The 26,486-nt window shown below is 44.4% G+C and overlaps 1 protein-coding gene across 8 annotated transcripts in view; it reads left to right on the top strand.

Annotated features, from left to right (window-relative positions):
* Positions 1-26,486, top strand: part of osp (myosin phosphatase Rho interacting protein outspread) — a 63,690-nt gene that overhangs the window by 11,655 nt on the left and 25,549 nt on the right. For 6 of the 8 annotated variants that reach the window (XR_004839776.2, XR_014982132.1, XM_085656789.1 and 3 more), the window contains 2 exons: positions 9,340-9,420; positions 21,699-21,764. Coding sequence is in view for 5 of the 8 variants with exons in the window: in XM_085656789.1 (XP_085512915.1) it covers positions 9,340-9,420; positions 21,699-21,764 (147 nt within the window). In the remaining 3 variants the exon portion in view is untranslated. The remainder of the gene's footprint in view (positions 1-9,339; positions 9,421-21,698; positions 21,765-26,486) is intronic. The other 2 variants (XM_035878573.2, XM_035878572.2) reach the window with 2 other exon arrangements.

Raw genomic sequence — 26,486 nt, 5'->3', positions numbered from 1 at the left:
ATTAGTCATCGAGGAAGCAATTCTCGCTAATTCGATATACCTACGGAACAAGTTCTTCGTATTAAAGAAAATGATAAAAAAAAAAAAAAAAAAAGAATAAAATAAAATAAAATAAAGAAAAAAAAATATAAAGATAAATAAAAAGAAAAAAGGGTCGTTAACGAGGCGGCCTCGTTGGAAGAGTAGAATAAATCCCGCTTTGGCGAGGCTTTAACTTAGCTGCTCGAAGTACAGAGCAAAGTCACGAAGGCGCAAGTGCGCCGCAGCTGCGGCACTCTTCGCGAAGAGAAGAGAGGAGGGGGAAAGGAGAAGAGGCGGCGACGTACGAAGCGGTGCAACGTCTAAGCCGATGGCTAAGCCTGCTATTCCTGTACGTTCTATACTAGACGGCACACAGGGCAATGACACTCTCGTCCCTGTCCCGGTTGGCTTCGCGCTTGCAGGTGCGCCTTTGCATCTCGCGCACGGCCACTCTTCTACGGCCGCCGCGACGCTAATTTCATCGATTCCCCCGAATGCCGTTCTCCTCCCTTCCTTTTTCCACCAAATCAGATCTCGACGCGTAAGTATCGTTCTCCTTTTATTTACCCTCCTATTATTTAAAATAAATACTCATCCTTTCTTCTCTATCCCTTTTTCAACCTATCTTTCGTATCTCCTCGAGTTTTCCTTTACATCTTATTGCTCGTTCTAATTCCATTTTGGTTCTGACTTTCGGCGAATCCTCGAGAGAATTTCTTTTTCTCCGTTTCCGTCTGCGAATCTAAGAATACATGGTCGGTCTCGAGAATCATCGGGAAAAACCAAGACCACGTCGAAACTCCCTTTGCGCTCGTGACCTCTCTCTCTTCTATGTCTCTTCGAATTTATACTTGCTCGTAGTTTCGTCATTTCGATTGCTCGCCGATTCTTTTCCGACTCCTCTTTCGTTCGTTCGTTCTTTTTTCTTCCTTTTTCTCTCTCTCTCTCTCTCTCTCTCTCTCTCTCTCTCTCGTCTAAATCCTCGATCGTGCGTCGGCCAGTAGCCGTGCTACTTTCGTTAATTTTCTCTCCAACGCGTTGTACGTTATTACTTCTTATTGTTAGCCGGAACGTTGGCCGCTCATTGTGGTGGCGCACGTAAGAGCGGCGCGCCGGTGCGCACCTATAAGTGCATTATAACGGAATTATTAAGTTAATTGCGGTTACGCGCGCGCGCGCGGCAGACTAATTGTAAGGCTAACGTTCTGCGAGCTTAGATATATCTGTATGCAGCGCGCGTATCGCATTAAAATAACCGTAAAATACGAACGTTCCTCTCGCGAGCTAATCTTTTTTTTTTCTTTCTTTCTTCCCCCTCCCCCCGACCCCTCCCTACCTTACGTGGAAGAGAAGAAGCCGCACGTCGTGGAACGCTCTTCGAATCTTTTACTTTTTATTGTCCGAAGATTTACCGATAAAACCATAATGGTCGCCGTGCTTCTTGGTTCGCGAGTCAGGCGAAAAGTCTGGCAATTTTATGAGCCAAGAAAGAAACGAGCGAGAAGTTGATTACAGAGTTGCAAAGATTGCAGGATATGCAGGTCGACGACGCTTGTATCTTTCTTTGACGTGCGTCATCGTCGCGATGCTACATGTGCGTGACCGTCGATACTCTTTGTCATTTCGAACGCATCGCACGTTACGATCTCTTTTTATTTTTTCCAGCTCGCTCGCGTGCATTCGTCCCGTATACGATCTTCGTTAAACGTTCGTGAAAGATAATTCGACGAAACAGAAATATGCTTTTTCATACGACGACGATTCGAAGATCGTCATCCCTCGATACGTCGTATCCGCTCCGTAATAATTTACAACGCTTTGCACTATTATTTTAGAGATTCGCTTTGAAGAAGAAAAGGTTCGTTGCTTAAATCTTCTCATTTCGTTGATTGCTCCTCGGAGAAGTTGATAATTCATCTAAATGTCTCGCGACTCTTTCTTGATACCAGTCGTAGTAGAATTGCTGAAAAAGTTGCTCAATGATAATGTAATTCTCGCGCCTCTCTCTCTCTCTTTTTCTCTCTCGCTTTCGTTCGTACTCTGTACTTTGGTAAATAGCGATTTTGCGATTGCTGGGCGTTGTCTTCTTTTAACAATTTTGCACCGGACGCGAGTCGGTCACCGCAGACCGGTTTTTTACCCTACTTTCTCTGCCTTCTGATATTTTATTCTTCGATAACCCAACGCTCGCGAACAACGCACGTACCTTCCAAGATTTTTGCAAAATCCGCGTCACGATGATGAATGAAAATCGGTCACGTACCATGCCGGCTCTCGATAGTTGATATTTTTTCGCAAAATAATCTAGTCGAGCGGTCTAAAAGAGTAAAGATTCGATCGCGCAAAGGGGCGTTGTATCGGAGAGGGTCAAAGGTTAAACGGAGGAGCAGTGGGGAGGAGAGAGAGAGAGAGAGAGAGAGAGAGAGAAACTTTCGAGGGCGTTCGCGCTGCGGTCGCCGAGATAAAAGCGAGCATCGTTATAGATGCTTTCGAGAATAGCGAGTCGGTGGGGTCGACTTAAGCGTGCCACTATGCCAATAACAGTACTCCTCGTAAGAGGATCGGCCTCCGAGGTCATGACCCGCGTCTTACGTACGTGGTACCACTTAGCAGCCCTCTAAACCGACTTCAAATCATTCTCCTCGAAAGCACCTGCGCGTAATAAGATCGTCGTTTTTTTTTCTCATTCTTCAAACCTTTCTCCCAATTTCAAATTCGAATCGTGAAGAACGTCGGAGATACCTCTCGACGTTCTTCACGATGTAATTGCACGACGAAACTCCTTCGCGTACTCGATAGGATCGCAAAGAACAGAATTAAACGTTGCCATCGGGTGGCTCGTAAAGCTTAGCGCGTTACGTTATAAATATCAAGGTAAGCGAGCGAGCTGTAGGGATGTGAGAGAGCGTCGTCGGTATTTTCTACGTCGTCGACACCTCTCGGATCGTAGATCACACAGAGAGAGAGAGAGAGAGAGAGAGAGAGAGAGAGATACAACGACATCGATAAGATTTAACTCGACGACGTTATCGTATCGCCGTGGCCGTCGAGAGATATATATAAAAGCTAAGAGCGATCGTTCGATTTCGAAATTTTTCGGGGTAATTGTCGTACGATCTTATCGATTTCCGCGATGCTAAATTTCCTCCTACTCGGCATCTCTTTGAAATGTGTCAATTATCTCGGTTGGCGCGCTTTCTCGAGTCCAAGACTCGAGGTTTCTCACAAGTAATGGCGCTTGTGCTCTCGGAACTTTTTCTTTCTCTCGACTGGAGGAACGGTAGTAGTAACAGCAACGGCGCAAGAGCCACACACAAGAGAGTGTTTCCATCTCTCTCTCTCTCTCTCTCTCTCTCTCTCTCTCTCTCTCTCTCTCTCTCTCTGCTCTACGCCATCTTGAACAGTTGGTTGCATTTAGTGACGAAACTAGGATACTGGTATTAGACAGGAATCCGTGCACGCGTGTTGCTCCGGGGCTCGTGTCATTCGAGTGAAAGGACCCTCTGCTCTACCCTTTGTCGAGGTTGCGAAGGACGAAACTTTGCGCGTTTGATCACGGCCTATCGATATCGTCGTTCTCCTCGAGAGAATAATTTCAAGAAACTCGTCGGAGCACCACGGCCTCTACCACTTTAATCTGCGCACACACACGCACTTACGCCTCCAGATAATTCGATTCGACCCGATCAATTGACCTCTCGCGATCCTACGTTCGCTCTCTTGCTCGGTCGAGCGTCGATATTAAATCATCGGTCGAATTAAACATTTAATGGCTTTATCTCCGCCGTTCATTGGACTTTTTCCCCGACAATGACTTTGTCTCTCTCTCTCTCTCTCTCTCTCTCTCTCTCTCTCTCGATCAAAAAGCCCTTAAACGTGTCTCTACGTTTGAACGGAGAACGCTTGAAAATGTAGAAAACATAATGCGACGTTTGCCCGATTAGAATTGCAGTCTCGTTTACACAGGCCATCGTAAACGAAGGCTTTCCTTTTGAAACCGTTTTCGAACGGTCGCGTCTATTAATTGTTATTTGAAGCGACGCTCTTGGTTTCTCTACTATCTACGTCTCTCCTCGCATGGAATTCTAAACCGGAAGTGAAGTACGCCTATGAATGCCAATCAACGATCGATTAATATTCCACGTTGACGTTCCAAAGGAATTCGAATATGTCGCGTTACATTCTTAAATAGTCCGACTGGTCTAACGAATTTAGTCGGCTATTGTAGATAAAAATGTGTGTTTGTTTGCATTTACGTATTCACCTAACGGTGCATCTCGAAACGCGCCTTGCCATATGCAAGTCGCTTTGTTGTTTTCATTCCTTCCTTATCTATTTCTCTATCTCTCGTATCGATAGATCGGAGGCCGATGGCCGATGAGATAACGAGCGGCCAACGTACTATAAAATATCCCATCAACTTTTTCCCCGTAATTTTGACTTTTCGTATGACATCGCAAATCTTTCCGTTGCGTCGCGCAAGGTTAATTATAAGATTCGATGGGTTGTGCGTGTAATTAATATTACGCGTGAACTCGAACGCTTCACTCGACTCGGATCGTACGTTTGCGAGCGGCCTTTATAACTGTATTTGCAAATTGACGGAAAAGCGTGTGCGCGGTAGAAAATAACGGTCTTCGATCTCTAAGAACCTTGCAAAAGAGATGAAAAACGATAGAAACGTTGGCGTATCGGTTCCGTAACGGTTTCGGTTGTAGTTAATATCGTTGGTAAACGTACAACGTCGTCGGTTTGAAATAATACAAAAAAAAAAAAAAAAAAAAAAAAAAAAAAAAAAAAATACAAAAACAAGGAAAGGAAAAAAGAAAAAGAAAAGAATGTACGAACAAATAAACGAGTAGAGTGGGTCGGTCGGTCGGTCGAACGTACTTCCGCGTAATTTCGCGCAAATAAGTCATTTTCGATGTTTTCGCAATGAGAATCGACGAAGGGAAGCGAAGGATCGTCGATTTTTTACGAGAGAACGTCGAAATATCTCGACGAGGCGCGTAATCGTTACGAAGCATTTTCATTTACGGTCGAGTCACGATTCAAATTAAAGCGCGCGCGCACTTTCGAATGCGATCCTATGGAGAAGCGGCGGAGAGCGGTTTGAGTTCGCGATTCGTCGACCGAGGAAACCGCGTACCTCGAATACGAATCGGAATTTCTATTCACGGTCGACCGTGAAATCGAAAACTTAGGCTTTGTCGGTAGTCGAAGAAAGTCGTGTACGAAGATGCCACTCAATGGCGATTGTTTTCACCGTGCTCTTTCTTGTCATAGCGAGATCATTGTTATTCGCAATTCGTTTAACAAAAGTAAAAAGAGAAATCTCTTCTCTCGTAAACTTTCGATTTTCGAGCTTCAACGCTACGTCGTTTACTTTCCCAGAAAGAGGCCATTTTGCGAATTGATAATGATATTGGCATTTGGAAGGCATTGGCGAGACAGAGTCGAAACGTAGCTCTGGTTTTTTTTTCGCTCGAATATTATACGTGTACGCGCAAGTACTTATCTGTTATTGCCTTGGGGCAAGCACGAAGCGCGCAGCAGGCCAGTCATTGCCGACAAGTGCGCATCACGACGTCGTTTTACCTATATATATAGATATATATATATACACATATATATATGTTATACACCAGCGTAGTCTATACGCGTAATGTATTTACGACTGTATTTACATACGTAAGTACTTACGTACCTACGTACACACATAGAGATATCCCGATCCTGATCGTATTCGATTACGTCATTTGCTTTTTGTCCGACTCTCGAGATCGTTAATAATATAATAATCCCGCGTGTTGTGCGTCCTTGCGAAGGCGGATTAAGGCAGAGAGCCGAAAATATACGGTCGAGATCATCCCGAGGCTTCGGTTCTTCTCGAGCGGTGAAAATGATAACACGCAACGTACACGCGTATATAACATGGCTTTACTACGGGTTTACGATTCGTGGAAGAATTCTTACAACACGGATATTTTGCGGATGAGGCAAATAAAATAAGAAAATACGCTGATTCAGAGGCGCGTGCGACAGAGAGAGAGGGGAAACGTTTGACCTTAAAAAGGAAAATGAAAACGTATCGAACGCATGATCGTAATATTTTCCACGAATAAAAGGAGAGAGAGAAAAAACGGCTGTTTACGTTGGAATGTTTTTCTTTTTTACAAATTTTTGAAGGATAACGCGATTAAAAAAGATTGTATACAGAGACGTTTACAAACTCGCAATTATTGTCAGAGTACGTAAAGAGAAGTAAAGGGGAGAAACGTCGAAGAGAGCGAGGTGCGATAACGAGCATCGATTTCCAAGGGAATTTAAACGTTCGAGAGATAGAGAGGATAGTTTTGTAATCCATAGGTGCTCGCGCAGCATGCGAGGCGTTTCGTTCCCATCTCATTTTTATTCTCGATAAGCGCACGATTCTCACCTCGCAGAGTCCGCAGCAGAGGCTTGTTAGCGATTTGCGTGGCAAGAAAAATGGCCGACAAAAGTCTTCGGCCGATTACGCTGAAACGTTCCAAGTGGTCTCTCTTCGTTTCTCTTAAGCGACAGCAAAACAACTTGTTCGATCCCACGTCTACGACCTCCAACGATCTCTTCTCTTGAGTAATTCTTTTGGAATACCTATAGTCGCGGCCCCTTATGTTTGTACGCGCTTGTATGTACAGCTGCATCGCTATTGCGAAACGCTCGAGAGGTAATAATCGGCGTAACGTAACGGAGGAGGAAGAGAGGACATATGCGAGGGCTCGGCAAGAAGGGAGCGGAGTAGTTTAGCTTCTGACATAACTGCGACTCGCAAGCGATAATTTATGTGCATCGACCGGAGCGCTTTGCGACTAAGAAAAATTTATCAATAAATCCTCTTATCTAATGTCTCTTCTCCTGCCATATTCCATTCAGAGACGTCTCTCTTTCGTTCTACCAGCTTCTTCTATTATAATAATATTCGTTTTACGAGGAGGAGATCGCGAAACCGTTGTTATTGGGTCAAGGCGATGCCGTGGACGCGTAACGAGGCTTATTAAAGCGTCCCACTTATCTTCCCCCGCCCTCGCTCCCTTCTCTCTCTTGGGATCGAGAATAGGATCGCGAGAAAAATGCAATTATAGTATTTAATGAATCGTACGACGAGATCGCTATGATTATATTATTAAATCGAAATACACGTGCACATACAATCGTAATAAGCGGTAGGCAAAGTGTGTCGTGACTCGAAAAGAGAGGCGAAACGCGTCTATGTTTTCTATCGAAGCGTTAATCCACTCGTTGGCCGATTTCACGGCATGATAACGTTGTTAACTCCAGGTGAGAGACAGGTTTCCAGTGACGAGTTTGAGTACGGATACCGGATGTGGGGGATATGCAGATGCGTGGGATTTTTCCTGCGTTGTCCGCGAGTATTATGTACATTTGTTACATTTCCCTTGGAATCGAGTAAACTCGTCTTTATAAACTCCTCTTTATAATTGCTGCCTCGTCCGTCAATGGGTCATCATCATTTTGCTAACGAAATATCCTCACGTATTCTCGACTTAATTTATAATTAATGCCCGTCCGTCGGATTATTTCACAACGAGAATACGAGAGACGTTCTTTCATCTTGTATGGACAAGTCGGACATCTGGCATTCTTTGAGAATAGTTTATACCATGCTCGGAGTATGTAATAACGATTTAAAGTCTATGCGCGTGGAGAAGGAATTAACGTGTTTAACGGTATTCGCCCATTGGACGGGCATCGCCCACGTCGACGTGTTCTGATTGGCTAACGAGTTGATTCGTCGACAAGGTAGACCTTTAATTGCCTTAATAAACGCCAACTCGCTCCTCGTTTTCCTTCGTTGTGCCTCTTGCGTGTTCACGCGCACGTACAAACCGGGAAAGATGTATATACAGAGAGGGAGAGAGAGCGCGCGTGCATGCGTGCATGCGTGCTTGCGTGCATATACACCTACGAAATAATGAGAGAACGCCTTATCGGCCTTATTAGAAATTATAAATGTCACTCTGGCCGATCTGGGTCGCAGATCGAAGCTTAAGGATCGGCAAGGACTAACTTCAAATCGTGCCAAGGATGAGCACGAGGAAATGGAGCCAGGATACATACTCGTCAATATGTCAAGTTTTTGCATTCTAACGTTTTAAACTCGGCAACGAATGAATTTCTGACAGGACGTTTCGAACGACGCGTCCCACGTATTTACGCGCGGTCGCTTTAACCAGCGGAAGTTAATTGTTAGTGTCGAGGAATGACAGGAAATCATCGGAAACCGGATGGAAAGCGGTTAAACAGAGCGTACCCTCGCCGGCCGATGCTACAAACTGTATCGATCGGTGATTTCGAATGATAACGTTTTCCGTAATATCGCAAGAATGCGATGCGGATTTATATATCGATAGCGACTTTCCAATGTCACTTTTTCCTTTTTAGTTTTCTACTTTCTTCTCTCATTCTCTCTCCTCTCCTTTTCTTTTCTTTTCTTTCTTTTCTTTCTTTTCTTTTCTTTCTATTTTTCTCGATCGGGCACGATTAACGCGGCAAGCGAACCGTGAAAGACGCTTTTCGAGATTCACGATGAAACTGCACGAGAGCTATCTCGCCTCTCTCTCTTGCGAATCGGAGCACGCTCCATCTGCTTCGTTGTCGTCGTCGTCGTCGTCGTCGTCGTTGTTGTCGAACGAGTAGTAATTTTGCGAACTCGTTGACAAGAGTTTTGCGAGCGTACTTTCCTTTTATATGGGTCGTCTCGATTAGGACGAACGTTTTCCCTCGGCCGTGCGTGAAGCATCGAATGTAGAGAAACTAGCAGCAGCTTGCCATTATTTTTTTTTTCTTTTTCTTTCCTTTTCTTTTCTTTTCCATAGATTTATTTCCAAGAGTTTAAACTGAAACTCGACTCGTCTCAGTTTCCATCCTACAATTTTGTTCTTTAGAAACGATATACATAAGCAGAAACTCGTTTGGAAGGAGCGTTCTTACGAGAGTTAAGTTTTGCACGTGGGTTGTGCGTAAGTGGATCCATCAAGACGAGACACGACGAGGCCAGATCGAACAATGTTCGCGCGAACGAAACGATCGCTGCCCTACGTGTAATTTCAGTGCCTTACTCTGTCATGTTCGACATGAAGAAAAACTTGAGACGACGACGGTTGTGGCCTCTTCTCTTTCGTAACGAGCGAAAGTTAAAAGCGCGCGATCCAGCACCTGGATCCATGGCGAATCGTTTTCTTCCTTTCGTCGAGAAACATTTTCGAGAATCGTTTAATCAAACTTTATTCATTCCCTTTATTCATTTTGTTCCAGGCTACAAGAAAGATTTCAAAATGTGGATACCTCTTCGTCGCACCCGGCTGGGACTTTTCGAATCCTCTCAACCGTACAAAGGTTCGTTATTTTATTCATCGCTTGAAAATGTTCATTCTGTGATTATCTTTTAAAAGTACCTCTACTTCTACTACCTATCTATCTATCGGTCGCTTCCGATCGTTAGATTCCATCGATGCCTCGGGAATTATCATTAGTCCGTGATCGACAAATCGTGTTGTAAAATCGATCTCGAGTTTCGCAATTTTCTCATTATCGTGAAAGTGAGGATAACCGTGCCTGCCGCATATTTCCTTTTTCTTTTTCATTTTTTTTCTTCTTTTTTCCTTTTCTTTTCTTCTCCTCTCCTCGCCTCGCCTCGTCTCTTTCATTTTATCGTTACAATGGTAGGACCGCGCGACGTTTTACGTAACACGCGAAACGAATGATTACCCACGTTTCTTCTTTCTTTTCGATTCGATTATTTGTTATTCAATCAAAGAAAGAGGGGGGAGGGGAGAGAGAGAGCCTAACGGATAAGAAAATTTCAAATCTCAAACATTCCGTCGCGTGAGCACGGCGGAGAAAGTGAATAATTAGGAGTCGCCTTAAGGCCTTAAAGGCATTTGAAGCCTCGAACGACGAACGACGCGTAATGGCCGTTAATGCTTGGTATCGACTCCTTAATCAAGCGGATCTCGTTAATTCATACTCTTACTAATGTCGCCGTGCCAGCTAAATTTTCTCCTATCGCGAAAAATCAATGGGCGAGAGATAGGTTTTTGTATTTTATTTGAAAAAGCGAATGTATGATTTCGTATTTATTTACATGCATAAATTTTCCATGTTGGTACTTTTCTTCTCTCGTTGGCAGTTCCCAATGGAAGAAAGTTCTATTTTTGCTTGGCGAAGCTTAACGAGCGTGTTTCGAGCGTAATGACGGCTCGTCGTCGCCTCGCGAGCGCGCTCTCTTGCCTTAGACGCGAGAGCTCGGCTTAAGCCGTCTTTTCTTCTTCTTCTTCTTCCTCCTCCTCCTCCTCGTCGTCGTACGTCTCTTCTTCTTCCTCTTCCTCTTCTGGAAGTTGGTCGCTGCAGCCTTTGCAAAATGCATTTGCTTACGGCTCGCACCGCGACGAGTGCACGGTGCCGTATAAAATGGCGCATTATTCGCGAGTTATGTCCCGCGTACGCACGCCGTCTCTCTTTTCTTTCTCTTCTTTCTCCTTCCTTTGTGCCGCCTCTCTCAAAGCAGCACCAGCAGTAACAACCTTAAGGCGGCGGCCCCCTTGGCGCGCGCCAATACGACGACTTTCTTTTCTCTCTCTCTCTCTCTCTCTCTCTCTCTCTCTCTCTCTCTCTCTCTTTCCCTTTTTCTTCTTACTGCACTCTTATATGCTTATATTCTTTTTCCTTGATATTTTTTATTTCGTACAAAAGTACACGACAGACGGGAGCTTCTTCTCCCAACTTTTATTTCACGAGTTCAAAACGACTCCACGCTCGTTTACTTTTCTTTCTTACAGTTTCAAAGATACGCACGAGTTGCGTCTCGATTCGAGAGTTTAGACCCGAGTTTGTGATATACATACACACACATATGTATGTAGAGTGTATATACTTTTTATTTTTATTTTTTTTTTCTTTTTTTTTTTTTTTTTTTTTTTTTTTTTTCACGGAATTGAACGGATCGAACGGGATCGCTTTCACTGCTGAGTCTGCTTTCTTGCGTCTTCCGGAGTACACCGTGCAAAGTTCCCTTAATGGATAAGTTCATGCGCGTCGACCTCAACTTCGTTTCGCTTTCCATTATCGGTACACCTGGAGATGGGTAATAGGAATTGTTTTTTCATTATCCGTAGTTATGCGAAATATTATTCGAAAACATTGTTCGGTCAATGATCTCTGGAAAGTAAAAATCATCTTGTACATTTCCCAAGCTCATTAATGAGATTTTATTCATTTTGTTGGCTTCCACGCTTCGCGCTCATCCGACAATGAAATCGGGTTACCGAATTGCCCTGCGGGTAGATCGATACGTTTTATACGAGCTTGGACGAGCGCAAGCAATGAACGATATCTTTTTAAATATGTAACTATACGATACATTGTACCTAGCATTCAGAGAGAGAAAGAGAGAGAGGGAGAGGGAGGAAAAAAACATGAGCAGCTCTACTCCGTGTCCGTTTTGTCTTATTTCTTGTGAAACTCGTAACGGTCAACCCGGTTTACATCTCGCAAATTATTTTCATGTTAATCGTAGTTTACGACGATTGGATTTAAACTCGGATTTTAATCGATATATCCTGAGTAAAAATTTTTTTTAGATCTATGCCTTAATTCGTAAAACTTTTTAAACAATGGTTCGTTTCGTCGATCACAAAGTACCGTTTTGTCTATCATCGATACAAGAGAGATAGAAGAAGAGATGGAAAAAAGAGACATAAAGCGTTCTCGATTGCCAGTTGACACCTGTGTCGAAAATAAAAATGGACCGCAAGTAGGCGGCCTGAAATATCTCTCTCTCCCTTTCTCCCTCCCTCTCGCTTTGTCTCTCTTATTCTCGCCCACAGCACTTTACGCTTGAGTCACCGCGAAATCCGTGTGAACGAATTGTCGTGAGAACGAGAAAAAAGAATGTTTCAGAGTCGTAAGGAAAGCGCTACCACATGGTGGTGCCCACTTGGAATAAAAAGAGCTCTGCAAAGTGGCGCTAAAGAGAGAGAGAGAGAGGGAGGGAGGGAGGGAGGGGAGTCGTTAGACGCATATTAAGGTCAACGTCCGCGACAGGACGCAAACACGAGACCTCGATTTTAAAATTCACTTTCGTCATCGTTACGGCCCTCCGTTCATGTCAGGTGCATTTCCATAGCAATACGAAAAAGTGAAACGCTTCGTTGGCGACAATTTTATTAGATCAATTTTGTAGAGAAATTTATTGTTGCATCTTTTCACGATCGCAAGGACGAAATAGTTTTCGTAATTAGGACTTTCTCGGGCGTTTCCTTCTCCTCCGATATTTAAAGATGATCTTTCTCTTTCTCTCTCCGTGTACCACTTCTCCGGGGCTCTTCGCTTCGCGGATCTACCGATCCGTATAAAATCGTTTCGAAACGATCGACCGAGGCTACCTGACGCTTTCTTCTTTCTCTCCTTCTTCTTTAAGGTGTCGGCTCGTTTTGAGCAAGCCTTGTGAAAAAATCGAAACGTCAAACGAGCTGTCCATTCTTCTTCTCCCTCTCTTTCGATCTCATTGGCCGAGAATTGGCAGGTGTTTCGAGCGGCGTATAAAAAGCAGGGCGTTGGGCGCATGCAAGATGATAATTTATCGATTCGCTGGCACAGCACCTTTGTAATACATTTTAATAAATATGCGACGCTGAAAAAGTCGGTCGAGGTCGCGTTCTCGAAGATCCGAAAAAGTTCGATCGATCGACTCAACCTACGTAGTACGATTGATATTAATTTAGATTAAATAACGGTAAACACCGTTCAGCAAGGGAGACACTTTTCGTAGTCGAGTCGATCGTTAAAACGACATTCGAAGAATCGTATTCTCTCGTTTAATGGGAATATTTTTAAAAAAGGTCGCTCAGTGTAAACTGACTTTTCGAGTTGGTTCAATTAAATTCTTACGATCGAGCTCGATCGATAAAATGATTCAGCTTTGATTCGTACCTCTAACGGATCGAGTCTTTGCTTCCCTTATTTTCTACCATGTCCAACGAAATTGAGAAATGCTCGTACGTTAATCTTTGCTTTAGAAAGGTAAGAAAGAGTTCTGGAAAGGTCTCTCTCTCTCCATCTCTCTATGGATGGTTTCTCCGATCGGGCGCAAAGTTAAGAATATCGTTGAGGAAGAAACCGCGTTCTCGGAGTAACTCGCAATGACGATATCGGTGAAAGCGAATCTTCATTAATGCTTCACGAGAACATTAAAGGCCACGCCGTTTGGTTCGTCGACTTCCGTGTGGAATCGTAGCTGCGTATCATAGTAGGTATCTCTTATCCCCTATACTTACGTTGTTGCTATTATTATTTACCTATCGTCTTTATCTCGAGTGAAATTTTTTAATGATTCCGACGAAAGATTTGCATTCGAGAGAGTAAGGAAACGTAGAAACAATCGTCGAGAAAGATGGCACGAATGTTTGAAAACGCGTATTCACGGGGCCGTGATACACGCGAACACTCGTCTTATATGCATAACTGTACCTGTCCGCGGCGAAGCGCGATTACCGGTGCCGATGTAACGAGGTAGGTAGGTACTATTAGCGATTCTTCCGTTAGGATAAATACGTGTCAGGCGCCATCGGATCTCGTCCTAACTACTAATGACAGATTAACGCAAACGCTAAGACACCAGGTGGGATAATGTCATTTTGGAATTTCATGGAAAATTGCGAACTAAATGTTTAACTTTGAAACTCGAGGTGAGAAAAAGGTTAATCCTTGCGTATACTATTAAAAGCAATACGACGGTGGACGTCGCACGTGCGAAGCCGAGCGAGTGAGTCACCGCCAGAGAAGAAGAAGAAGAAGAAGAAGAAGGAGGAGGAGGAGGTGGGAGAGAAGGACACTCTCGGAGGACGATTTCAAGGGGGTTTCTTGGCTCTTACGCAGGTGGTTCTGCGGTAGCACGAAAGGTTCTCTCTCTCTCTCTCTCTCTCTCTCTCTCTCTCTCTCTCTCTCTCTCTCTCTCTCTCTCTCTCTCTCTCTCTCTCTCTCCCTCCCTCCCGCTTTCCTCTCGCCCTTCCTCGGACGCGCGTGCGCGCGAGCGCGACTCTCGGTGGTGGTGGCGGCGGCGGCGGCGGCGGCGGTGATGGTGTAGTAGTGGTGTTACGGTAGGTTATGCCTTGCATTCCTCGCGAGGTCGACGAACCGAGACGAGCGGGCGCGCGAGAGCGACTGCCTTGCATGTTCGGCGGCCACGTTGCCTTCGCTTCTGGCCACTGTCCGCTCTCTCCCTCTTTCTTCCCTTTTCCCTTCCAGTCCAACCTTTTTTCCCTTTCCTTCTCTCTTACGAATAATAAAATCCACGTTTTTGAATAATCTAATAATTCACGTCCTTTAAATTCGTTTATGTCGTTGTAATTTTAACGCATGGCTCCCTTTTATCCTCCTATTTTATACAATATTATTTATTTAATAGCTAATGCAATCCTCGATGATGAAGGAAGTCGTCATAGATAGAGGGTCTTTCTCCGTTCTCTTTCGCTTCTATCGTATTATTCCGTGGAAAGAGAAGGATCGCGTCTCGCTCTCCCTTCGTCTCCTTGCTCTCCTTTCGTCCCTTACAGGGCGTTCCACCTCGGGGACACTTCCGTCTTTCTTGCTGAACGAAGGAGGAGAAGGAAGTACGATCGAACGATCCTGACGACTTCTTGCATGTTACCACGCCAGCTATTCTCCACGACTCCACGAGGCGCAAACTCGAACACAAGTTCCTTCTCTTTTTCGTCTTGCTCCACTTCTTCGGATCCATCAAATTTTTTTGCCACCTTCTCGGATCCCAAGTGCTTTTATTAATCAAATATGTTTCATTCCGATACGGAATAGTACCACGGAGAAATTATTAAATGATCCTACGAATGGTTGGTGCGTATACGATCTCTCGCTGACTAGAGCAGGTAGCTTTGCTCTCGTAAAGGGCTTTCGATGTTCTTTTTTCTTTTTCCCCCCTTTCCTCTTCCTTTCTCTTTCTTTGTCGTTGATAGTGTCGTCGTTCGCGAGCCGCGCACGTGCCGATGGTAGTAACCTCGAAGACAATGACACGTCGGCGACGAGCTCGTCGGCACATGTAAATGTAACCTTTTGCGAGTGCACGGCTAGAAGACGTTGCGGCTGCTCCGTTCGGTGAAAGGTGCGACGTGTTTCGATTCCGCGATCCGTAAGGCCTCCGCGCTGCCGCTTCTTCTTCGCATTCGCCGCTAGGAAATGTCAGGTAGCCGTTTGCGAAAATCTCGGAGATAAAGCTGCTTCGATCTCTTCCTCTTACACCTCCTTTCTCGTCATTCCTTTCTCGCTTCGCGTTACTTCGTTGCGAAACGTTCCAACTTTGTTTCTCCGGTGGTTTTTTCTCTTTTTTCTTTTTTTTTTTTTTTTTTTTTTTTTTCTTTTTTTTTTTCACAGCTACAGAAGAAATTCTAATCATTAATTAATTAAGTTAATCGGCGTGACTCGATTAGCATTCGATGCCGATTGGAAAATCGTTCAATCGCTATTACGTGTAATGGAATAAAAGGGAGAAAAATCTGCGTTGCGTAATACGCGTCGATCTAATATGAATAGGGAGGGAAGTGGGGGCATTTCAATGAGATCTTTCCCTATCGAAGAGGTAGGGGATCGTTTGCGCGCAGTCTCGAGAAAGATCACACGAGAGCGGGATCATAACAAAGTCGCTGTATCCGTCTTACGGCGAGGATCTCGTATTTCTGTGGGACTCTTTCACACACGGATACGGTCTTCGACGTCGAGTGGAGATGTAGCGAGTTGTGTGTGCAGTATTGTTGGATGGGTACACGCGTGGAGTCACGCGAAACGAGCTTTACGATACCGACACCATTCATCGCACTTCTTCGAGCAATCCTGCGGAATGACCTTCGATCTTCTCGCATCCATCAAGAGCTAGAATCCTCTTCGCTGCGTAATCCTCTTCTTGCCTCTTTTGCCGTCTCTCGTAATAGATCGCGAGCCGCTTGCCGATCTTTCGCTTGGGATTTCAGCTTTCCGGTTTTACATTGAATCTTATATTAGCGGAAAAGATACCTTCTTAGGGGATTCCGAGAAGATTAGAGTTGCCGATCGAATGCCACTTAGAACGCATGGATTAGATTCTTTCGAAACTCTCTCGTTCTCGGCACTCATTTAAGATCGTAATTTCCACCTGCCGGTGGACCACGCTCGATTTGCATTCGCGTGAGCAAAGACCTGCCAAGTATCGCGATCCGGTCAATTAATCGCCTCCCGAGAACACGAGAGAGCTCTCTTCGAAGGAGCATTATTTTTCGTAGCAACGCGTTCGAACGATATTATGCGTCGCCTTATTACGACAACGATCTCTTCCTTCTATTTATTTATTTTTTTTCTCTTTCTCGTTTTTCTTATTCGTTCTGTTCCCCTTCTTTCTTGTCCTTTCTCTTCTTAGCTAGGGGAATGTACTACGTACGTTCATCTAGCGATCGCTAGTCATTAATGTTTTCACGTCGAAAGGTCATCTCGTTAGGCGACATCGCGCTTCGTGATACTAAGCGTTGCAATAATTCATTGCGTAAGCGCGACTTTAAAGGCGGCACCTCGCGCTTTTACGTCCGGGATCATCGAGAGCGTCCTTTAACCTCGGACTAACTTCTCGTGCTTCGTAATTTTAATGTATCCTTTAGCGGCCACGATCGAACGAGTTCCTCCGATTTACGTTCTTCGCCGATCAAGATCGATCATCGGAGGTTAAATATTTCGCTATTTTGCTCAACGAAGATCCATCTCAATCCACTCGTCGATCGCGTAACGATTTTCTATGTTCGCATCTCTCTCTCTCTCTCTCTCTCTCTCTCTCTCTCTCAATGCAATCTCGTCTTTAATTGCTATTCCTTCGACTCTGCGATTTTTGCGCGATCGTGGTCATGGTTGGCAAAGGAAAATAAAGAGAGAGAGAGAGAGAGAGAGAGAGATCATAGAAGAAACGATCTACACGTTAGGGTAATACGAGTTAGCACGAGGAAGCTGTCGACAAGAAGCAAGTCGTAACGGAAGCAAGATAAATGCGTGCTCGCACGCATAGCCGCGTCGATACATCGGCCACTTTAAATGTACACGCTCGCAAAATAACGATACCTCTCGAGAATTGCCTTCTATTATCGTAAAATACTCTTCGACGGCTAATGAAAATTGTCCGTATAATAAAAAAGACGAAGGAACTATAGATAGATCCCTTTTTCCTTTATTTCCTCTATTCTCTTCGTTTCTCTTCCGTTTTCATTGTCCTCGTGGCGGCGGGAGGAACGATGCAGCGATGTCACCGAACAAAGAGACGTCGCATTGTCCCAAGGATTTATCGGACATCCTTCGTTGGACATAATTCGTTTGTCACAACGAATTATGATACGCGAAGGACGATACCATTCGATTAAGTTATTCGCGCCAACAGGGAGGGAGGCACAGGAGAACGGCTTACTCGAGAAAGTCAGCCGTCAATTATCACCTTTCTAGCTCTTGTCCGAACACGAACCCGTTTTAGTTTTTCTCCTTTCGATGTAGCCTACGCGGTTTTCTATTTCTCCTCTTCTGGCTGACGAATCGAAGGAGACGAATCGACCGTGCCTTTTTTTCTTATCGCCCGGTGAAAACGCATTGGAAAACGCATTGGAAAACGACGAAAGAGGAGGATTTTCCGGTCTCTTCTTTTATAATCCTGTCTCGAAAAAGCTGACGGATCTACTTTCGACGTCGCGATTTCACTTAATCGTCCCGTGTCTTGTCGCCACGGAGATTCGTCTTACTTTTCATTTGTTCTCTCTTTCGGCCCCTCGCTTCTTTCCTTCCGACGAGTAATCATCACGGGCTGCATTGCTCCTAACGGTTTCTACAACGAGACTACTACGATGTTTATGGCACGTCACAAATTGACACGCCTTTTTCTTATTTTTGTCCCGAACCCGCGATCGAGCCTTTGCTTATGCGCTCGTAAATCTGACGTATCGGGTGCGGATAAATTATTAACCTGGACTAGAAGGGGATAGTCGGGCAACAGCGCGTGGGTGGATAGTCGGCTTGGCGGCGAAATTTCGATTTACATTTTAAGGAGGTGTTACGAACTAGCTGCTCCCCGCGAGAGGGGAATAATATTTTATTTATTAACGTTCACTCTCTAAAGGAACTATCTGCCGGGTGAAATTAACAAAGCCGGACTTTCTATGGATTTATCGCTAAATCATTGCCCGTTAAAATTGCAAGAGCAAAAATTCTAAATAAGATATGCGCATCGTGGATCGCGTGTTTCGATTAATTTAAAAATAATCTTTTTCGAAGATCGAATTCTGCAAAAGGGTTAGGCAGCCATAATATATATTCGTTCCACGCGATGTCCTTTCTTATGACTTATTAATCGAGAGAAAATCTTTAAGGTCGGATAAAACATCAACGACGCGTAGCGAAGCAGCGGGATTCGTCGAATATACCTATTTTAATGATCTCTCTTCTCCACCACCCTCTCTCTCTCTCTCTCTCTCTCTATCTCGTCGAATTAATTATTGACTGGACGAGCAATTATCTTGCCGAGAGTACGAGGACTAACGGGGCGAAACTTTGAAATTATGCTCTACGCAAGACGGAGAATTAATTACGCTATTTGACTTCGATCTCTATGAGGACGTATAACGGAGCAATAAAAATTCATCGTACCTTCGATTAAATCGTTTTACTTTGTTTCTTCGTTTCGAAGAAGAAAGAAAAGCGAATCAACGAGCGATACGCGGAATACGACTACGGTCGGCCATCGAAAGAAATTTCTACTTTCATCGGAAAGGAAGATTTCTCTTTTACAACGTTCTCATCGAGGACGTTGATAAGGTCGGAGATTCTCGGCGGCGGTTGCGCGTCTAATAAGAGAACGATAATAAAACTGATTTCTCTCGTTGTTGCAACCACTTATATATATACATATATACTTTTCTCTCGATAGCAAATGGAAAAATGCGCGTAGCACGTGACGCTTCGATGAAAAAAAAGTTGTTCCAAGTTCGCATTCGCGAGGTGCCGTTCAATTTGAACCGTCTTGGGTTTGCGCCAATTAGTCGTTTACCATCCGAATCGATGTTTGCCCGTTCCTCTCGATGTTCCGTAACATCTTTAAAGATCAGGATACTTTCACTTTACGCGCTGCATTGCCTTTTATACGCTTGGAGTCGGTGCATCCGACGAAACTACTTTCCGTATATATATTTTCTCTTAATATATATAATTTTTTTTCCTTCCCTTTTTCTCCCTTTTCCTTTCTTTCTATCTTTTCTTCTTTTTTAATTATGAATTCGCTCGAAAGAATCGTTCTAAAGAGAGGAAGAACGGGGGGAGGGGGGCTGCAAGAAGGAATGCAGGTTGACGAAACAAGATCCACAAATTATGGGTCCTGGATCGAAGGAAAAGAATCATGGTTGGGAATGGATTAGGTCACGTTACCGTTGAGGTCAGATTGGTCTCTTTAGCAACCTCGCCCATTTCCTACCGCAGGGGAAGACCATAGCGTGGCGATGGTATAGTTGTTTCGTAGCACGCCAGGCCATAACTGCACGACGCCGACGATGGCGCTTCCTCTTCGATTCAGACGACGGAGAGTCGTGAGCCAAAGAGAGGAAGCCGAAGAAGATATAATCCGATCGACGTCTAGGAAGTCTAAGCTAACATCGGGAACGTTTCTTTACCACGTCACGAAACGTTTCGCTCTTTCTCACGGGAACGACACGCATTCTTCCAACATTGATATTTTCTTTTTTTTTTTTTTTTTTTTTTTTTCTTCTTTGCTTTTATTAAAGAAACTTTCTCTCGCTCGCTGATAAGAGGTTTATTATGTCGCAACTTAATAAATGAAAATTAACGAAATATTATACTACGATATATAGCGTTTTGCCATCCGCCCGTATCTCTTTTTCATCCAGGAAGCGCGTTCCGAATGACCATCGATATGTAAGACAAACTTCTTGATCCGTGGGCGATGCAAAATGATCGTCGCTATACCCGGAAGAAGGTGCGGTAGGTCAGCGTTCCGAAGCGCGCACCGCGATCGATCGATCCGTCGATCCTACGGTCCATCCTTCTCACTCTCTCTCGGTAGAAGAACTCCGTAGAGCGCATCGAGGGACGGACGTGACTCGAAAGTCTTTTGCTTCAAGACGAGGAATACGATCTAATCATAGGAAATACGCGCTTTATAACGTTTATCAAGTAGTATTTGCCCTGTCATTTTTTTTTGCCGACCACCGTTAAAAAGACAGGGTGATTCATCCGTATTCTAAATGGCGGCCAAGTGGTACAACGATAGCGCGCTAACGGGGTCTGCGCTTTATTATCTTTTGGCACGCGACACAAAGAAGCCTCGATCGATTCCTCTCATTGCGAGAGAGAGAGAGAGGGAGAGATGTACGAGGGTTAGGTCTCTAAAAGTATAGCTAGAATTACAGCAGACGTTACACGAGAAGAAGAGATTACGGAGTCCAAAGTTCCGCGCTTTCTCTTCTACACACCGTGTCTCAATTCTCTTCCTCTCTTTCTTTCGCGGTGCATTGTTCGCCAACCAAATGTCCCGCTTCTTCGTCTTTTACGTCCTTTACGTCTTCCTTCTGCTTCTCTTCCTCCCTCTCCACTTCTTCCTCTTCCTTCAGCGAAGAGAAGATCTTCCCACGCACGTGCCAGGGCCCCTCGTACGAGTTCACCGAGGCCTGGTGAATAATTACCAGATAAAGATACCGCCGTTCTGTGTAGGCCGAACGTCTCTCCTTTCTTCTTCTTCTTCTTCTTCTTCTTCTTTTTCTTATTCTTATTCTTCGTGCCCTTCCTTCTCTCTTTCTCTCTATTCTGCATCAGACGATTTTGCAACGGTACCTAGATGCCTATTCGACAACGTACGACGACGTATCTCTACCGACGATGACCAGCGACGAATTGTATCTACGAGGAAGTTGTCTCCTCCTCCTCCTCCATCTTCTTGATATGAATGCAAAGATAATGAAAAGATAAGGAGAAAGAAAATCGCAAAGTCGAGTCCTTCGCATCTTCTCGTTCGTCAAAGTTCGTGCCAGGAGCGATGACTCGGCATGATTATCGTCGGAAAGTCTCTCGTTTTACCACGTCATAAATTAATGGCTATGCGCGGTCGCGTTTCTTTTTTTTTTCTTTTCTTTTCTTTTCTTTTTTCTTTTTTTTTCTACAAGGGATCATAAAATTTGGAAAATGCAAGGCAGAAACGTTTAAAAAAGGAATCGTAGGAGCCTCACCGCAGGTGGCATTGAAAGGGAAATCGTGACGACCTGCCGCGATGGCTCATGCCGTCGTTCCTACCTTTCTTTTCTTCTCCGACTTTGTTTCTAATTAACGGCTACCTCGTGCTAATTACCCAGCTAGCGCGTCGGTAAACCTTAGAGATTCTTTGCCGCGAACTCGAACAAGTATACGGACTCTTTACTCTTTCTCGTAGAATAGTTTTCGCTCAGAGTCGTAATTACGATTTCGTGGAAGCTCCGCTATATACTTAGAGAAGAAAAAGAGGAAAAAGCGAGAGTCGAGTTTTCGCGGTAAGAGTTTAAACGGTGATTGACGTGGCTATCTTTATTAACCTTTCACTCGACATTTTTTGTTTTTTATTTCTGTTTCAGAGATGGCAAAGAAGATGGTTCGTCCTTTACGACGACGGAGAGTTGACTTATTCGGTCGACGAGCACGTAAGTACTCGCTTCGATTTATAATTCAAAATGGATACGCTAAGACGAATCGAATCCCTTTAAGGGCACCGTCGCCCCTCTCAACCGCCTTTCGTGTTCACTCGAAAATCCACTTTACCGTTGACAAATCCGTTTATCGTACTGATACGGATTCGCACTCCGACTATTCTCAACTGTCGCTGAGAAAGATGACACGGGTCACACAGCTGTTCGTGTTCGTTAAAGAGAACGAATTAATATCGTTCTTTCTTTTTATATTTTATTTACGCCATCGAGTCTTTTATAAGGCTTACGTAAGATCCGTTGTCGTAAACCTAGAAAATGCTTAAATTGGCTTCTACGATCATCGATCTCATTAATTGCTAACTAAAATACTTAACCCCGCTCTACGTTACTTTTTCTCGTTAATGTGTCGAGAAAATGTTAAACGGTATTTTGTTCGTTCCCCCGGCGCCTTCTATTAAAGAATCATTTTCATGGAATTCCCTTCCTCCTTTCGTACTCGGTAAAGAAAGAGAGAAAGAAAACGAGATGGATGAAGCCGACGGTCACGTATTATCATTGAAGTATCATGAACTGTCAGACTTCTAACTTTATAGCCAGGCAGTGAATCAAAAGCTGCCCCGCCAAGTGGCTTCCTCGGAACGTAGAAGCGTCAAAGGTCGAAGTCAATTGTGCTCGACTGACAGGCCGGTTCACGCTTCCCGGACTCCCCACGATCTCTCTCCGTAATATCTCTCTACCTTGGTCGAGAGAGGACCTTCGACGACGATAACGACGACGGTGACGAGGAGGAGAAGAAAGAAGAGGAAGAGGAAGAGGAAGAGGAAGAGGAGGATAGCGGTTCGTCCATGCGCGATAACGTTTCCTCTTCCTGATGTCAATGCTCACTTGAAAATGCATTGTCAACGGTACCGATTTAACGTCGTGTACAATACGTCCTCGAAAAAATTCTTCCTATTTCTTGGCAAAGCTCCTTAATTCAATGTAGATCTTTTCATTGAACCGGTTGGAGGTCGATTCTATAATTCAAACTCTACGAAGAAGCCCTATCGTTTCTAAAACCGACACGAACCGTCTCTAATCTCTTTCAAGTCCGTTCGATTTATTAAGAAGATAAGTACGACTGCGTATGGATAATGAGACACGCCATTCCTCCTCCCCCTCCCCTTATTATCCTTCTAAGGTGACATAGGGAGATCCGTGCAGCCACCGTAAATACAATCTTTCTTTCGATTATCTCTATCGCCCGCGTGATATTTCTGATATTCCTTAAAGTTCGTGATACGAAAAGGTGCGTATCTTTTGTATTCGTCGACCTTGGCTCGTCACCTTACTAGTAGAGTAGGTCCTTGGAGGCGTGGTAAGCTCGAAATCGTCATCTCGCGCGAGGTCGCACGAAAGTCGCAAAAAGGAAATGGACGATCTTGTTCGCGTGGTGCGAAAGAGGTTCACCTCGAGACACCTTTTCTCACAGTCGTCTCTCTCTCTCTCTCTCTCTCTCTCTCTCTCTCTCTCACACACATGCACGCACGTTCGCTCGCGTGCACGCACATCTTTGGTTGGCACCTTGTGCTCATTCCGAGATGAAATCTGTTGAGATCCTTGATTTCCTGGGCGTTCGAGTTCTTGTAACACGTCCAATCTTTCTATCTCATCTTTGAATCCAATTGATCGTCGACTCTCGCAATTACCTTCCTCTCGTATCGTATTTGCCTTGCAATAAAACGTGTCACAATCGGTCGTCCGTCTCGTGTTAAGAGAAAACTGTGGAACGAGAAATGGCCTTGTCGCGTCGCTTTCCTGGAAGAACAAAGACGACCGGCGTTTCGTCGGTCTTTGGTGACAGTGCGCGATAAGACGTCGCCGCTGCTTGTACCTCAAAGTGACTCCGAGATAACAGAAAGTTCTACCGTTAGCGAAGATATGTGGATGCCTCCATTACCCAGCTCTGTTCAACCTGCTCACTTGCAATCAGTCTCTCGAAGGAGATCTTTTCGAAGGAGACTTCGAAGGAGCGCTTTAAACTAGACTAAACGGGGTACGGGCTGTTGGTTACGTTTAATGGTACCTCTCTTGCATCTCTTTATCTCTTTTACTTCCTCGGATCATTCGTCCTTTTCGCATAGTCGTCGTCGTCGTCGTAGTTAACAGTTAGTCGGAACACGGAAGCTGCACCTTTACGATTTAATGGAACGCGATGAAGGAGGCACACCGTGGACTCGTTGAAATTGAGCTTCTAGACGACTGCCGGCATGAAACAGTTTTGAGCTATAACGACCGGTTTAATGACCGGCTTAGATTCATTGTATCGGACCACGCTTCGGTGCTTGGACTTCGAGAAAGGTACTTACTTTAGAAGTAAGTATGCGAGAGCTCTGATCAACCACTCTGTTTACTTACGTGCAACGCCCGTGTCCAGTTAGCTTTAGCTCGATCTCTCGCCACCATAGCAGCCGCGCTAGCAGCGCTGCTAGTAGCGGAATGTTCGCTGTTCCTTCGGTATTCTTACGACGATTCGACGCTTTAAGAAAGGCAGCGCTATTCAAAGGAGAGACCTTACAACGAAATCTTTTTAGGTACGTTCCATCTCGAAATTCTTTAGGCATTTTTCCTCGACGCATTCCGTTGAGAAAAAAAGGGAGAGAGTAAGAGAGAGAGAGAGAGGGAGAGACTTATCGACGCCAATGACGAAAAGAAGCGGTGACTTGGAACCGATAGCCACATCCCCGGAGAGAGCAGGGCAGAAACTCATTTCGAAAATTCCTCAGGGAGAAGTATGTAATTATCTGGGAATAATGGACACCCTAGGCGGTCTGGATAATTTTCGTCCACTCAAATCCATCTAAAGGGAACCAGTTGAAACACGACGGCGAATTAATTGTCTTCCTATGCGCTGTACGACGACGACGTCGTCGCCATCGTAGTAACGTTCCACGAATAATCGTTTCTGGTTTTTAACGCGTTCCTTTTAATTACGTTATCAGTGATTAATAATAAGAAAAAAACATTTAATTTTACCAAGTATATTTCGATCCTTTTAATAACAATACAAACGCGCTCGTTAGAAACGATAATATGGATTGATAAAACGTGTAGTAGTAATTTGTAGTATTTTAATCCCGTGTAAGTCACACTTGGATAATTTATTACCGGTGTAAACGAGACGGCGTGACGACATATGAATTATGAGTCGCTCCTTCCTCGTGTCTTATGAAGGGACCCTCGAGTCACAACTTTGAACGGAATTTAACAAAAAGAATCAAAGCTGAACATTTTCTAAGATATTCTTTTCGATAAGACGACGTGGAATTTTGATCTTCTAATTGGATCTCTTTTTACTTTAATTAAAATCGAAAACGACGCTGTTTTCGCAGTATCTCGCGGCGTGTGTGTGTGTGTATATCGTTCGTAGGGAATCGCGCTTGAAATATAACGAGGCGTGTCTTCTGTCGAATTTTCTACTCGACTCGTCGACCCACCGCCAGAACTGGTCGACCTCTATCCACTCTGTGTTTTTGTTTATCATTTTCCTCCAGACATCCTGTTGTCGTATTGTTCCCCTCGTTCATTTGTGGCTCGATCCGAGAACGAAGAAGAAGGAAGGTTGGGATCTGAGGATCGGTCGTTCTCAGGACGAGGCGTTATACAGACGCAATTATCAATAATAATAGTTCCAAGGAAGGTCGTTCCCCGGCAACGACATTCGCTCCGTCCTCTTCTTTTACTTCGTTCTCTTCATCGCTGTCCAAATTGACAAGCACTTACCGTGCGAGATAATAGAGAGCAACTTTGTCTCTTTCTTTTCATCTACGATATAGAAATCACGCGAGTATTATTTTCCTTTCTTTTGCCGATAAAAGTAGATTGAGATAAATACGATTATCTCACTACCATCTATTAATTATAATCGTCGTAGATTAATAAGACCTCTTTAAATGTAATTTCAAGGTAAAATGTTTGACCGAGAGAAAGATGAAGAATATTTATTAAGACCTATACCTTACCTACTCCGTTGTAAATGACAAGAGAGCCTCGTCTATTCGGGGAGACATTTCATGGCACATACCACGAGGAGTCACCTCGTAGGAAGTTCTCCTTTCTCGTTAGAGCGTAGTATCAAAACATCGACTTGTAATACTGGGTACTATTCCTTATTCGAAGCGATTACCCGTTTGGGCGCAGTCTTGTACGGAGATATCGTATCGTTTGTCTCTAACTATTTGCCGCTTCCGTCATTCCTCGATACCGGTTCGTGCCTATCGTCGTCGTCGTCGTCGTCGTCGTCGTCGTCGTCGTCGTCGACGTTGTTTGCCGAACGAACGTTCGCCAAGTCGAGTGGATTCCTATCAGTGACATGCAAATTGATCTCTTGTCTCGACCTTTCCAACGATGCCAGACGTATGTATCTCCGATAGCGCATTGCTATCTTTGCCTTTGCCACAGGTATATCCTTTCATACTTGCCATTCGAGAAGCTCCCCTCTAACGTAAATACTATTCTTGGTATCTTCTTTTTCGCGTTGATTTAACAAAGTAACGCGTATATCTCTTCTGGTAGGATTCGTAAAAGTTGTCAAGGACGAGAGGCGCGTTCAAGGGCGATAAGAAACGAAGGATTTTCGCCCGTGGCGCGTCGTCTTCCTTTCCAAAAGCAGCCCGTAATTTCTCGCCTTTATTTGATCGCTGTGGACCAGCTCTTTTCTCTCTCTCTCTCTCTCTC

The sequence above is a fragment of the Vespa mandarinia genome, chromosome 4, assembly GCF_050613455.1.
Source record: "Vespa mandarinia isolate Hongniang chromosome 4, ASM5061345v1, whole genome shotgun sequence".
Classification (NCBI taxonomy): Eukaryota; Metazoa; Arthropoda; class Insecta; order Hymenoptera; family Vespidae; genus Vespa; species Vespa mandarinia.
Note: the sequence above shows the minus strand (reverse complement) of the source record. Positions and strands in the feature narration are given on the sequence as shown.